The sequence below is a fragment of the Aspergillus pseudoviridinutans genome (assembly GCF_018340605.1).
Source record: "Aspergillus pseudoviridinutans IFM 55266 DNA, scaffold_5, whole genome shotgun sequence".
NCBI classification, from domain to species: domain Eukaryota; kingdom Fungi; phylum Ascomycota; class Eurotiomycetes; order Eurotiales; family Aspergillaceae; genus Aspergillus; species Aspergillus pseudoviridinutans.
In genome coordinates this window covers 3077355-3091818 of record NW_025091285.1, presented here as the reverse complement: position 1 = coordinate 3091818, position 14464 = coordinate 3077355, and the positions used below count along the sequence as shown (strand labels likewise).

Here is a 14464-nt window from a genome sequence, read left to right as displayed (position 1 = left end):
GCACCCCGCGATGCAGAGTACAAGGAATGATGTAGGGATGGATGCGGGCATGTCCGCGCCAAGAGCATCGCAACCACCGGGGAGTATAGTTATATACAACGGCTGATTTATCATTGTATTGACACATCAGACCAGAGAGATAAACAGAAGGATATATTGCATTATACCGGCCTTAACAATGCTGCTCAGTCTAGTCCAGCAGTTAAACGGCAGATGATCCACTGGCCAAGAGAGTCAAGCTCCCAGCTCCACATATAGCTGTAGTACATAGATCGGTACTTCTAGTCTCATGTGGCTCGCTGTGGCTCACTGTGGCTGAGGTTATTCCCTGTTTGACGCTGTTAGTCTGTTTGCTAAAGCTGAGTCTCCGATCTGCTTCCTCCATGCTGTATCATCCTTCTTCAATGGTTTACCTTGTACATCTGGATCTGATCCGGACAACCAACTACTAAGGCACTGCATCCGTCTCTCGACACTCTCAACAGTCCCCCTTGCGATGGATTTACCACAACTACTAGGCGAGCAATGCGCTTGGTTACCTCCTGCAGTCAGATAACACACACGCAGCCTTGCCTTGCGGTAGCGTACGATTGGGCCGCATGTATATTATTGCCCTGATATAAGACGCGTGCATATTACCCCGCAGGCCGGTCGTGTCTACCTTGTCTACCATGATCCTATCATACACATCCCGAATCGACTCTGGTTGCTTCTCCGAGCATCCTCCACCATGTGGTATGTTCTGGACTTGCTTCTGCTGGCCGGTGCAGTCGCATACGCACTGCGTCCGCCTCAACGCGCCACCTTCGAGGAAACGGTGCAGCTGCATGCGTCTCCGGAAGAGGACAATGAGGTTTCCGAGACCATATCTGAAAGAGATGATCAGGCTTCTGATAACGTGTCTGAAACGATCACTTACACGCCTCTTGAGAGAGAATCTCGCACCCTCGAAGACTGGCTGGCGCCCGTTCCGGATGCTGCATGGCATCACCACATCCGTAGAACGAGGCAGGATAAGACTGGAGAAGGGCTGCTAGGCTCTGCAGAGTTTCAGACCTGGTTCGCAACACATGGGGCGACGTTGCTTTGTACAGGCTTGCCAGGCACTGGCAAAACCAATCTCGCGTCGGCCGTAATTGACTATCTGCAAGAAAAGCGCGGGGAAGATGCCAGCGTCGGCGTGGCTTTCCTCTACTGCAGAGCTGGAAACCACGAGCTCCGAAAGCCTGTCGACCTCTTGTGGAGCCTACTTAGACAGTTTGTTCAAAAGTCGCCAAAGGTCCTTCCGGAAACTCTCCAGTTGTTCTACGAATGTTACAAACTCCAAAAGCCGCCTCGGTTGGCCATCGAGGATGTCTCAAAAGCGATGCAGATTATGGTCAGCGAATACTCAAGAGCGTTCGTGGTTATTGATGCGTTGGATGAATGCGACTGGAAGAATGATGAGCTGCATACTTTTCTGGATGTMATTTCTGCACTTCAGGCACAGACGGGACTCAACCTCCTGGCTACATCGCGCCATGCGTTTGACACGAAAAGCAGATTCCAAGATTGCCTGTCATTGACTATTCGTGCTTCTGACGAAGATATTCGACTGTATCTGCAGAACCATATGACCAGACTGCCACCGTTTGCGCGGGACAATCCGCACTTTCTGGACCATATCAAAGATAATATTGTCCAGGCCTCTAATGGGGTGTACGTATACTTTCTATCCAGTTTCACTTCTACCCTCCAAGATCTAATGCAGTTTGTTGTTCTTACAGATTCCTTCTTGCACGTCTCGATCTGAGCTGTTTGGAGAACAGCCTATCAACGGAGGAAATCAACGCAGTCTTGGAACAGATTCGTGCTACGCGACCAAATGGGCTTACTGAGACAGATGTATTAGATTCAATAGCCCGGGCATGTTCCCGAGCGATAGACAAAATAAAACGACAAGCTGAGGGGGCTCGGAACCTTGCGCAACGAATATTAGAGTGGCTCAGCTGTGCGCGGGCTCCGCTGAAACTCTCAGAGCTCAAGCAAGCCCTCGTCTCGGAGTTTACTGCAATGGAGGAAAAGGAAGCAGTGCCAGCAGCTGAGGACATTGTTTCAGTCTGCGCCGGACTGGTCACGGTTGACATAGAGGCAGACACCGTCTCCTTTCTCCACCGCATCATACATGAGCATTTCGAGCAGAACTGGAGACTTTACTTTCCGAATGCAGAGGATAACCTTACTAGAGTCTGTATCACACATTTAATGAAAACTTTCCGAAGCGAACCAAGCCACGCAAAGGATGAGAGTGAGGAATGCTCCCAACAGAATGCCTTTACCATCTACGCAGCCAAAACCTGGGGACACCATGCTCGCGCATCATTAACAGACGCAACAGAAGATTGGGTTCTTCAATTCCTCCGCAGCGACGCCGCTGTTGCCGGTTCTTGCCGGGCAATGAGCCTCTGGGGTGGCACTCAACTCGATAACCCCTGTGGAGTGCATCTCGCAGCATACTTTGGACTGGAAAAGGCAATGGCCGCGCTACTAAAAGACGGGCGCAGTCCAGACACGAAAGCTTTGTGCGGTAAAACAGCACTACTATGGGCTGCAGAGATGGGCCATGAAGCAGTCGTTGCGTTACTACTCAAAGAGCTCAAAGAGTCGGGTGTACAGATTGAATGCAAAGACTCCGAACATGGGCAGACGCCCCTTATCTGCGCGGCAAGAAACGGTCATGGCAATATTGTAAAACTCTTGCTCGAGCATGGTGCCAACCCGGAGCCAAAGGACGGCATATTCAACCAAACAGCACTTTCCTGGGCTGTAAAGAACGGCCATACGCAGGTTGCCAAGTTGCTACTTGACTATAACGCCCAGATACCTTGCAGCCGAGTCGAGTTTGACCCGAAATGCCTTCGGGGCTCAGAGGCTGGCTTGCATGACGCCTTCGTGCAGGAGTTTCTTGCTGGAACCCCACTGATTTCGGCGGCATGGAACGGACACGAGAGTGTGGTGCTCCTGCTCCTGGAGCACGGTTGTGATCCGGAGACAAGGGATAGCATATTCGGTCAAACAGCGCTGTCGTGGGCGGCGTGGAAGGGCCAGGAGGGAGTTGTCCGAATACTCTTAGAGAAACAGGCCTCAACGGACACGCTTGATAAACTCGAAATGACGCCACTGCACTACGCAGCACTAAACGGACATGCGACGGTTGTTCGCCAATTGCTTGAGAGCGGCGCAGACATCGAGTGCCGACATGATGACTTCGACTGCACGCCGCTGTCTCTGGCGGCATGGACCGGTCGTCAAGCCGTGGTCCAGTTACTGCTGGACAAGGGCGCTGATTTACAGGGCGGGAGAGCGCTCGAATGGGCCCTTGATAATGGACCCGAAATAAGCCTGAGATTTCTGATCAAAGGCATGGAATACCGTCGTGACCCCGCGTCTTGCACACAGAGCGACCTTGAGCGAATGATGCCGGGAGACGAACATCTAAAAGCGCTCCCTCTTCTATGTCTTGGCCGTTTCGACTTATGGCAAATGGAAGAGATGTTCTTCAGTATGATGTACCGGTTACCGGTTTTATGGGGTGTTTGGAGCAGACAAGGCGATATCGTAAAGCTGTTAATGGAAAAGGGAGCATCGATTCCTCTCGAACAAGGCATCGAGTCCGACAAGACGGTCCTTGCAATAGCTGCAGAAAGGGGCTTTGAAACATTGGTCAGCGTGCTGATTGAGCAGGGAGCTGATATAGAAGTCAGGGACGCCGTTATTGGCAAGACACCGCTTCACTTTGCTGCAGAGAACGGCCATGACGGAGTGGTCAAGATATTGCTCGACAACGGTGCGGATATCGAAGCTCAGGACATCCTGTTCGGGCAGACGCCACTTTTATGGGCTGCTGAGAAAGGCCATACTGCTGTTGTAAAGTTGCTGCTGGATAGAGGTGCGCAAATTGAGGCAAGTGACGACGAGCACGGTCAAACACCGAGGCAAGTGACGACGAGCACGGTCAAACACCCTTGCTGTTAGCAGCAAAGAATGGACATGGAGACGCAGTGAAGTGCCTGCTGGAAATGGGCGCCAACACTGAATGTAGGGACACCCAACACTCAATAACACCACTTGATTGGGCTATAAAGAATGGCTATAGGGACGTGGAGAAGCTGCTCACGCATCGAAGCATTGAGAGACCATAACCTTTGTTGTTTAGAATTGCTTAAGATTGACCGACTTTTCCTTGCCTTTCTGTCTTCCTGGTACATGCTTCACAGCTACACAGAGAAGGGAGAGATATCATTCATTCTTTCAGCCAGTTCTGATACCGTATGCCCGTCACTATTCCTGAGCCGAGGATTGGCGCCATTCTTCAGCAATATTCGTATCACTGCCTTGTACCGATCCACAACCGCTGCCTCTTCCTCGCTGAGTTCTAGCTGTTTCCTCAGAAGTAACTGTAGGATTGCCTTCTTGCCAGCCGGGGCTGTATGAGCCACAACATGCAAAGCAGTATCTCCAGACATCGTGAGATGGTCGTTGGCTTTTGCTCCGTGTCTTAGGAGTAGCTCAACAAGTGCTGGCTGTCCCGCCCAGGCCGCATAGTGCAGCGGATGCCCTGTGTAGAATTGCTCGGAATTGACGCCTATTCCCGTCTCCAGGAGCAACTGGGCAGTTTTTTCTTGCCCGTGGAATGCAGCCAAGTGCAGAGCTGATGGCTCATACTCGTGCGGTGCCCTGGGATTAACACCGCAATCGAGCATGAGTCGGACGATGTCCACTTGGCCATCTCCAGCAGCTTTACGTAGCGCTGCTTCCACGCCGTCGTGGTCCACCAGTGCTGGGTTTCCCTTCAAGAGATCCTCGACAATAGTCACATCGCCGCGAGCCGCAGCTGCTTTCAGAGCCTGTGCTTGAGCATTGATCGACGGCTTGATTAACCGCTGATCAGTAGGCAACACCACATCTGCGTCCTGTCCTCCCTTGGCTGTCGCTTCAAGTGAGCGCGTGACGCTCTCGCCGTTCCCTTCAGGTTCCGGTTGCAATACGCCCAGATCTCCATCTTGTGCGGCCCCTTGCAGCGTCAATGTGTTGTCTTGTGCTGTCGTCGTGGATATGGACTGAAGCAGCCGAATAATGTCCTCATTATCGTTCTTAGCAGCCACATCTAGTGCTGTGCGTCCTTCATGGTCCGCCGCCGTGGCATTGGCCCCATTCTCAAGCATCAACAAGACCAAGGCTCTCCGGCCGTTCTTCGCCGCTCGATGAAAGGGGGTCTCTCCATTGTTGTTCTCCACATTGACTTCCGCACCGTGCTTTACGAGGAGCTGGGCTACCGCCAGCACGTCTGCCTCACTCTTGACGAGGAGACGTGCTAAAGTGTGGTCCCTACTGCCGCAGGCTCGATGAAGCACAGAGTCACCATTTTTGTCCCTGGCATTGATATCTGCCCCCGCTTCAATCAGCCTCTGTACCACATTGACGTGTCCATGCAATGCCGCTTCATGCAGAGCAGTCCGTCCACGTTCATCTTGGACATCCGATCTCGCGCCTGCCTCCACCAGCAGATGCACCAGCGCCTCATGCCCTTTCTGAGCAGCCAGGTGCAGTGGTGTCATCCCCATCTGGACTTGCTTGTTAATGTCGGCACCCCGCTTGACCAACTCCCTCGTCACTGCATCGTCTCCATTTGTCGTGGCCCACGACAGCGATGTCCGTCCAACTGTGTCTGCGGAATTGACATCCACGTTATCCTGCGACAAAAGCAACTTGACAATGGCCAAATGGCCCTTTTCTGATGCCCAGGATAATGGTGTTCTCCCGTCCTCGTCTCTGCAGTCGACGTCAGTAAGGCCATGGGAGTAATAGGCCTGCAGTGCGGTCCGAGCCAGTTCTTTGATGTGTTCGAGGACCGTTACGCTCTTAAAGGCAAGAAAGACTAGCATATCGCTGATAAAGGTCTTTCTCCAAATCTGTGCCGCAGCTGCACTGAACAAACCATGTCTTGCTGAAGCGTGCAGTAATGTCGTCTTAGGGACGGGCCATTCGATCCTTCGCTGGGTCCAAATCCTTACCCAGGAGTCTACCTTCCGAGAGGAAGGCCAGTCAAAGCAGGTTAGAATCTCATCCTGAGCTACGTTCATGGCCTCTGCCTGCTCTGCGTGTAGAACCCAGGAAGATATAGCGTATTCAAGGAAGGGAAATTCATGGTCGGAAACACGGTCTTCCCGCTCGACAACCTCATCCGTCGACATGTACTTAATACAAGCGGTTACCAATTGGATATGAGCCCGTCCAATGACTATATTCGCGGACCAGAGGCGGCGATCCAAAATTTGAAATCCCTCGTTTATCAGATAGTCTTTCACAGTTTGATGAATCAGTTGTGCAAATGGCATATCACTGTATGTTTTTGCTTCCCCAAGCCCTCCAGAGAGGCTCCTCAGTCTCTTTTCCATCTGTCTATTGTCTTTGATTGATCCGAGATGTTTCTGCGAGCGTGAGTCTCTCTTACTGATATTCATAGCATGCCGAAGCTCAGTCAGGGTGGGCGGCCTGCTCGCAAAGCACAGCCATTGGAAGAGCTCTAGGGTTTGGGGCGAATCATTTTCCGGACGTCCCTCCTCAACAAGCTGGTGAACAATGTCTTGGAAGACGCGGTACAAATCTGTTGGCCTCGCTTGGAGATGACTGCGCATCTGCTCCACACTGAACCCTGCTCTATGCTGTGATATTATGACAGGAAGAACTAATCTCACCCATAGAAACACGCCGTTCGATCGATCTACAATCTCCTCCTCAATGCTGCGCCGATCGGCCTCATCTTCGAACTCCTTCAGCGCTCTTTGGACATATATCCTGATGTCGGCAACGTTTCTCACGTCCACGCAAATTTCCACGCCGCCTGTCCACTTCACAAGTGGATAATGGCGACAAGTGATGCATAAACGCAGGGAGTATCCAAGGGCCGGAGTTTCTGCTTGTAGTTTCCTGAAAAATCGCTCAAGAGTCAGGATATCTTCTACTGCGCACTCATCGAGAGCGTCAATAAGTATCTCGACGGTGTGCGTGGCCAGGATTCTGCGCAGGCATTTTAGAAGCAGCTCCTGAAGTTCGTTAGCCTGGTATATCCAGTTTTGGTCGAGGGCCGACAGGCTTTTGTGGGCTTCCTGGAACTCATCCACAATATCGAATACATGAGGTCTCACTCGCTGTCGGTTTTGGAGAAGCAGTTGATGCAGAAAGGTTCGATACAGGCCGGGAGGCGTCCGCTGGAGTTCTGAGCCCCGATCATAGAAGAAAAAGGAAAGAACAATCTCTTCTTGAGTCTCGTTGGCAAGAGCATACTTGAGCAATGTTGACTTCCCTGACCCCGGTTTTCCAGTCAGCCAGAGCAAGCCATTTTTATCACCCTTCCATTGAACAAACGCTGGGTCCTGAAGAAGCCAGCCGCAAGTCCCCTCCGCAGCGTCATCTATTACGTGCTGGCGACGGTTCATTTCTTGGAAGGAAAGAGATTGCAAAAAGTCTGCCAAGGTAGAGTAAGGTTAGTCTCAAGTCGCATAGTCAGCATTGTTGTCCTTCACTATGACAGTAGAGGGACAAAGGAATGGCACTTTTCCATCTGCTTCCATATCGCCGTCCTTTAAGCAGCATGGCACAGCTGCGGGTATGCATTGCACCGATGATCTAAGCTATATCCTCGCAATGGACTGATAAAATGAGCAAGCAATGGATTAGATGAACAATCAACACCATCATTGGGTCTGGCTCATAACTGGCTCAGAGCGCATGAAACGTAGGAATACAAATTCATCGTTCCCAGTATGTCATTCGCCATTGATTTCGTTCCCAATTGAGTCTCATATCGGTGAAATAGTCACGACAACAACACACTTAAGAAGTGGGCTTACCGATAGCATTCGACGCGGTATCTGTGCTTTCGAGCTCTTGAGCGCGGACGCTGTAGAGCACTTCTTTGGCAGCAGCTGCAGCGGTGGCAGCCGCATAGCCATGCCAGCGGTCGTTTTTATGATAATCGGCATAGTCGCTGACTCCCCGAATGACAAGGCAGGGGAAGGCGTTCATCAAACCCGCTGCTTCCATCTCAAAACACAGGACATTGCCCAGCTCCTTTTTCATGCGGTCCCGAGTTCTCGAATCCTTGATTACCTGGTTGCCAGATGCTATGAGGCCGTAATGAACAACCGGGTCGTCGTTATGGCGGCCAGGCCTTTGCACTGGCAGCTCGACCTCGCCAGATCCATCACCATCCGAAGATCCGTCTGTCACCTCATATAGAACGTCATTCTCGCGCCCCGGGTGTGCGAAAAACTGTGCCGTGGCCGCAGGACGGTTCTTCGATATATCCTGCAGAAACTCGGGAATGCGATATTGACCTAGAAGATGGTTCGCCTTCAGAGCGTTCAGAGCGTTCAACAGCACTCTCGGCGGGGCGTTCAAGAACCCCGTTCTTTCAAACCGGTGCGCGAATGTCTTCCCGCGGTCGTACTGCACAACGCCGCCAAGCTGGCCCTGCGGTTCGCTGATGATGATATCGCCAAGCCGAATATCTCTATCGGGCCCTGGTATACCACCGCCGATTCCAACTAGCAGGCCGAATCGGATCGTGGGGAAACTCGAGAGCATTTGTTGTGCAGCCGCGGCCGCTGGAGCAAGGCCGTACTCGCCAGCTGGAAGGCAAGCAATGGCAACGCAGTGATTCTTGATTCGTCCCAATACGTACTGATTGGTGTCTGCTGGATGCTGTTCTTGGGGCTCATGGTAGAGTTCGTCCAACATGGTCATTGCTGCCGCTCGTTCTGTAGGCAGGGCGCAGATCCATCCAACAGTGAAGGCTCGATTCGGCATCGAAACTGGAGCCATGGTGTTCGCAGCTTGTGCAGGAGATACGTGCGTGAACGTAACGGGTGGGATATTCAATGTTGTAATGAGATTCGTCCGCTGCTGCTTGTACAGCGTCCGGCTCAAGAAGTGCCGCCGTACAGATTGTTAAGGATAAAGTATATCTTTGGATTCGTATCGTTAGCTTTGAAAGGCTGAGTGACACGTCACCTGTTCCTCAACTTATCTTAGATCAGAAGGTCAGTCTGACTTCTGGTTCGTTGTTCTCTGCAGCCAAGGGTGCAACATGTAAGACCTAGAACGAAAGCTATCAAGCGTCACGCAGTAGGCATTAGATGCATAAAGGTGACGGAATCAGCTTAACAAGACAGGGAAGATGAGGGCGAATAGGAGGAGGAGCAGCATCGGCAGCCATAAACACAAACAAAACAACAGCGGCAATCAAGAGATCGCAGAATATTCTTGCTCGTATCGTATGGGGTTTGCTTTTAGATATGATAAGGTGAGGGTAGTTGAACTTTGAGGACTCTGTTTGCTGCATGGTGTCTGTGGTGTATCTTACAACTCTTAAGTACAGCGTCCATTCACCACAGGCTGCCTCCTATAGACCACCCAACACTGTCAACAGCCAGCTGCGTTTTCTCCGCAGTCCGCCATCGCCCTCCTTTTGATTCCCTCTAGACTTCTACTTGTTCAAAAGCGAGCTGTTTCCTCAGTACCTCGCGATTAGCCAGTTTTTCCGATCGTCTTCAGGCATTTGGCGCAGTATCTTTGCCTCCGTCCGCTTGACTAACACATATGTGCTGATGATCACTGGCCCACATAGTTTGCGTAAAACAAGGTCTCTCTCCAAGATATTCAAACTCTCGTCGAGTGACTTCGGCAGGATCGTATTGATGCCCAGAGCCTGCCGCTCGCCTGGTGACAGCGCTGATGCAGATGCCACGCAGTCACCTCCCCGCAGAGGCTCTTGATTCCGCATCCCTTCGATTCCAGCGGCGATCATTGCGGACAAAGTGAGATAAGGATTTGCGAGGCCGTCAGCCAGCTTGAATTCGAAATGATTCTCCTCGATGCGACGAAGTGGAACCTCCTTGTTCTCCCACCCCCAGCAGGCGTATTCGCCCCCACTCCAAATCCCAGCTGCGACACGACTGTAGCTGATATCCTGAGGCAAGGAGAATGCCATGATGGCGGGCATATGGCTCATGATACCCGCGAAGAAGGATTCTGCCTTTCGGACCCAATTCTCTGATTCACCCACAGGACTTACTGACAGATGTATGTGACCCCCGTTACCGGGATGGACAGGTGATGGGCGCGAATACACTGTCGCATGATACCCGAAAGAGGTTGCAACTCGTTTAATGGTCTCACGAGCCCTGATCAGCATATCAGCGGCCTGGATGGGCCTCGCAGGCGGCAGGACAAACTCCCATTGACCTGGTGCCGCCTCAGCATGGAACTGCTCCAAGGGAACATCTGCCGTAGCCAGCGTTCGCGCAATGGTTTCCAGCATCTCCAGCATCGACTCGTCCTCGGCGGTCATACTAGACCACGAATGCTCGTAATTGGCCATGGAGAACCGCATAACCCCATCGCTCTTCTCGGCTCGCATGAACATCACCTCGATTTCAAAACCGACCAATGCCGAGCACTCCAGCTCGCTCACCAGCGTCTCCTCCAGCGCTTTCAGCTGCGACCTCGCACACTTCCAGGTCGGCGTGCCTTCATCGTCCATAAAGTCGCACATAATGACCGCTCGAGTTCCATTGGACCCCGGCTGGCAATATACGGTCTCGAAATCTGGCCGCAGCCAGAATTTACCCGACGCCGGCGGACCGCCTTCGGGGATAACATCACCGGGACCCAGGACAAGTGCGACTTCGGGGATGGTGATAAATTTGCCCTTTTGTACCATGGCTTTGAATTTGTTCATGGGGAACATGCGCGTATAGATTAGACTGCGATAGGACATGAATTGTAGCCAAACGAATTCGACGTTGCCATGTTTGGCGACGAAGTTGTCCCACTGGGCCGTGTGTTGCTCGACGGCCATTCTGACCTGCGACTTGTAAATGTCAGTCTGACGATAAAGTGAAGAAGTGAGGGCGAGAGTTGTGTAGGCGTCAGTCCATGTTGAAGACGAAGTGATACGACCCTAGACCGCCAATCCGTGTCGCACTGAGTGCGGCTGGGATACGTAGACGCATACGGAGTACGCCAATCAGAAGAACGTATCATGGACTACAACCATTGCTTGCATTATTAGTGCTGATTTGATGACAGGGTTCTATGACAGTCTGTCTCTATTCGTTCGTGGCGTGTTGCTGGGCCATTCAGTTCGAGATGAGTCTCGACTGCTTGTAGAAATATATCTTTGTCTTCAATGAAGTTGTCCAGGCCTGTAGCATGCAATAGCAGGTACCTTAATATTACTTCTCAACTTCGGCAAACGGGACATCCTTAAGAGCGGATTGTTTAGTGGAGGAGGAAAGCAGACTTGTGATGAGGACGATTCGAGGCTATGGTGTGGTTGGGCAGGAGATACTTTCTCTCCAAAACCTCCGTCTCTTCTTCTACAAGATCTTTCCACCATCCCAACTCACCGAAAATCATCAAACCATCATATCTCCGTTGAATAAGAATCAGTAATCAAAAGAAAGCTGACTGAGACAACCATAGGGAAAAAAAAAGCTTCAGTGTTTACCCTTCACACGCCACAAATGTCACACATTGGCTAACCCTCGTTTCAATCGTGTTAGGAGCCGCTGATCTTTGAGTCCAGGTTCGCATTGCTTCGAAGAATGTTCGATAGAATGACTCGACCATGGACGGAGGGGATGCTCAATCTAGTTTTAGTACTGTTCATCGCCCGCGCAGCCCCACTGCAGTTTCCAATGATTGATAGCGATTATTGTTTCTCGGAGTAGTGTCCCGCGTCCTGACTCATTAAAGTTCAACGAGGGTTTTGGGGCCTGAGATGGCTCGGTCGGACTCTTAGATCCATAGAGACACGCAGCCTGGCAAGTTCCCGTCGGTCCCCTAGTTTGACGAGTGAAGAAGATGAGTGATACTGGGCGACCTGGAGTGACAATTCCACTATCGGAAAATCAATGCTAAACGAAATAGTTATCAGGCTGCACTCACTGAGACTGCACGAGATGAGCCCCAACTCCGAAACCTGTCGTCTGTTGTCCAAGTGGTGGGTGAGACGCTAGGGCCTACAGACTAGGGATTTTGAGAATCGATTTCACGTTTCAGACTATCATTGCCACGAACTATCACTAACTACTTAGTGGCCATTGAGAGACCGTGTACTGTACCTGAGATGACCCCAAACCTCGGCTCGCCTCGCCAATTTTGATTTCATGCAGAAAAAATGAGACTAAGAGGCCCCGACTCGTATCTAGAAACCCCACTTGGCCTCTAGAGCGTTCAGATCTCGGCGCCTCCGTTCCAAGTTCACAATTCCCGAGGTCTCAAACCCTGTCGGCGTGGTCGCGTGCGTACCTTGGCCTGCGGAGCTTGTGACATGAAAGGTTAGATTGTGGAAGACGGTGGTATCACTGGACAAACACAATACGGACTCCGGGGCAGGATAATGGATCTAGAGCGAAAGATCAGCTCCCCTGGTTCGCTGCTTAGTTTGTGCCATATGCCATATAGCTAGCTTGACGGCTCTTCGCGCCTGCTCTTACACAGAGGCCCGGCCTTTCCTATGAGCTCCGAAAATCAAATCTGGCGGGTTCCTAGAGAGGTACCCAGAAATCACTTTCCGACTGGCAGCGTCTTTATTCCTCCCGTCACTACTATGGCACTCGTCAAAGTACTTGGACGTTCTCGTTCGGATTGAATAACTGTCCCTTCTTTATTGATAACCAAAAAGAAAGGAAAATTCACTCCGGGATCGGCTAAAGGACTGCGCTGGGCAAGTGCAAAATTCGCAACGTCACAATGGACAGCTCTCCGCCCCTCGTCGACCGGGCGCTTGCGATCTTCGTGGTGTCTGTTGTGATGATGGGTATCTCGGTCGTGGCAGTGGTTCTACGTAGCTTTGTTCGCTTGTACTTAGTGCGAGCCTTCGGATGGGATGATGCTCTCATGGTTCTTGCCTTGGTATTACGATGCTGGAATAATTTGATGACGAGAAAGCTGACATTTCAGCAGGCCCTCTTCGTAGTCTTTGGCACCTGTTGTATTATTGGCTCAATGAGCGGAGTCGGTCATAGAATGGTCGAGTTTACAGGCCCGGGGGCATTGGAGGCGCTCAAAAAATCACTACTGGTATGTTGTATTCGGCGGTACCCTGGATATCCTTGCTGATAATCACCTCAGTGGTGGTGGCTCGGTCAGATGCTCTATATTTGGTCGTCTACTGTCGCCAAAGTATCCATATCCGTGACCCTCCTGCGTCTAGCCGCGCGAAGATTGCATCGCATCATCCTGTGGGCCGTGATTGCCCTCGATATCGTGATTGGAATCATGTTCTGTCTCATTCTGCTACTGGACTGCCATCCCGTCTCCTATTTCTGGCACCGTGTGGACCCTGGCAGTTCGGGAACATGCGTTTCCGGAACCATTCTTTTGGCGATTGCCTATCTCTACAGTTTGCTCACTATCTTCTGCGATTTGACTCTCGGCGTCATGCCCGCCCTGCTGGTCTGGGGTCTGCAGATGAATAGGAAGACAAAGATCGCCCTTGGCGGGATTCTCGGTTTGGGAGCTGTGTAAGTATCTCCTGGCAAACAATTTCGTCTGCCGATGCCATCATCACAGACTAATCACCCGTCTTCAGTGCGAGTGTTGCAGTGATTATCCGATTCCCGTTCCTTCATTACTACGGAGACGAAGATTTTCTGTGTGAGTACACTTACGATCAGCCCATGGACCCTGCTAACGTCTAGCGAATAGACTCCACCTACCAAATCGCAATCTGGTCCGTAATGGAAACCGGACTCGGCATCACAGCCGGCAGCCTTGTCACTCTTCGCCCCCTGTTCCGCTGGTGTCTGGACGGCAACCTGTCCGGTCGTTACAGACGCAGTGCCAAACGCAGTACCAAACGCAATGACAGACAATACCCGCTTTCGAGTTTGCCGGATGATGCACCAAAAAAGGCTTCTCGCAATCCACGCTACTGGCGCCCTGACATCCCGGACGAATTTTCCAACGTTGTGGTGACCACCATCTCCTCACCTATGGCGCAGAGTCATCTGAATGACGGCCACAGCAGCCAGGAGGAACTGAGCCTTCCTGAGGACTCTTGGGACMGTTACCAGGTCAACATCCACAAGACGTTCCAGTTGACTACCGCGCCTTCTTGATGCGATCTACCCTTGGCCCTTCGTCACTTACTTAGAAGAAATATACCGACTACAACGCATTATATGTCTCATAACGAGCAAGTGTTCATTTGACTGATTGGTCATGGGTATACCAAAAAGGAACATCGCCCCATCTGCCTCCACATCAACATTCCCGCTCAACTGGGAAGGCTCTCAGGTCGTGACAGGAGTGTAGTATTACCAGGGCCCACTAGAGGCAACGCGCGTTTGGCGCATCTCTGGGGATGCGGCCAGATGCGGTTGAGTAACCTCAAAGCTTCGTCTCGATTTTC

The 14464-nt window shown here is 51.6% G+C and overlaps 5 protein-coding genes across 5 annotated transcripts; 2 read left to right on the top strand and 3 right to left on the bottom strand.

Moving 5' to 3' along the window:
- Positions 1-730: 730 nt before the first annotated feature.
- On the top strand, positions 731-4014 carry Asppvi_008132 (uncharacterized protein; the record flags this gene model as incomplete). Its single annotated transcript, XM_043304013.1, has 2 exons — positions 731-1698; positions 1767-4014. 2 exons carry the CDS (start codon positions 731-733, stop codon positions 4012-4014), a joined length of 3216 nt encoding a protein of 1071 aa, XP_043159948.1.
- A 242-nt stretch (positions 4015-4256) lies between these two features.
- Positions 4257-7478, bottom strand: Asppvi_008131 (uncharacterized protein; the record flags this gene model as incomplete). The annotated part of the gene is made up of 1 exon (XM_043304012.1): positions 4257-7478. The coding sequence occupies one exon, from the start codon at positions 7476-7478 to the stop codon at positions 4257-4259; it is 3222 nt and encodes a 1073-aa protein (XP_043159947.1).
- Positions 7479-7875: 397 nt separating this feature from the next.
- Asppvi_008130 (5'-methylthioadenosine/S-adenosylhomocysteine nucleosidase family protein) lies at positions 7876-8865 on the bottom strand (the record flags this gene model as incomplete). Its single annotated transcript, XM_043304011.1, has 1 exon — positions 7876-8865. One exon carries the CDS (start codon positions 8863-8865, stop codon positions 7876-7878), a length of 990 nt encoding a protein of 329 aa, XP_043159946.1.
- A 691-nt stretch (positions 8866-9556) lies between these two features.
- On the bottom strand, positions 9557-10903 carry Asppvi_008129 (FluG family protein; the record flags this gene model as incomplete). The annotated part of the gene is made up of 1 exon (XM_043304010.1): positions 9557-10903. The coding sequence occupies one exon, from the start codon at positions 10901-10903 to the stop codon at positions 9557-9559; it is 1347 nt and encodes a 448-aa protein (XP_043159945.1).
- Positions 10904-12801: 1898 nt separating this feature from the next.
- Asppvi_008128 (uncharacterized protein) lies at positions 12802-14171 on the top strand (the record flags this gene model as incomplete). Its single annotated transcript, XM_043304009.1, has 5 exons — positions 12802-12963; positions 13015-13131; positions 13183-13574; positions 13643-13707; positions 13759-14171. The coding sequence occupies 5 exons, from the start codon at positions 12802-12804 to the stop codon at positions 14169-14171; spliced, it is 1149 nt and encodes a 382-aa protein (XP_043159944.1).
- Between the last annotated feature and the right edge of the window lie 293 nt (positions 14172-14464).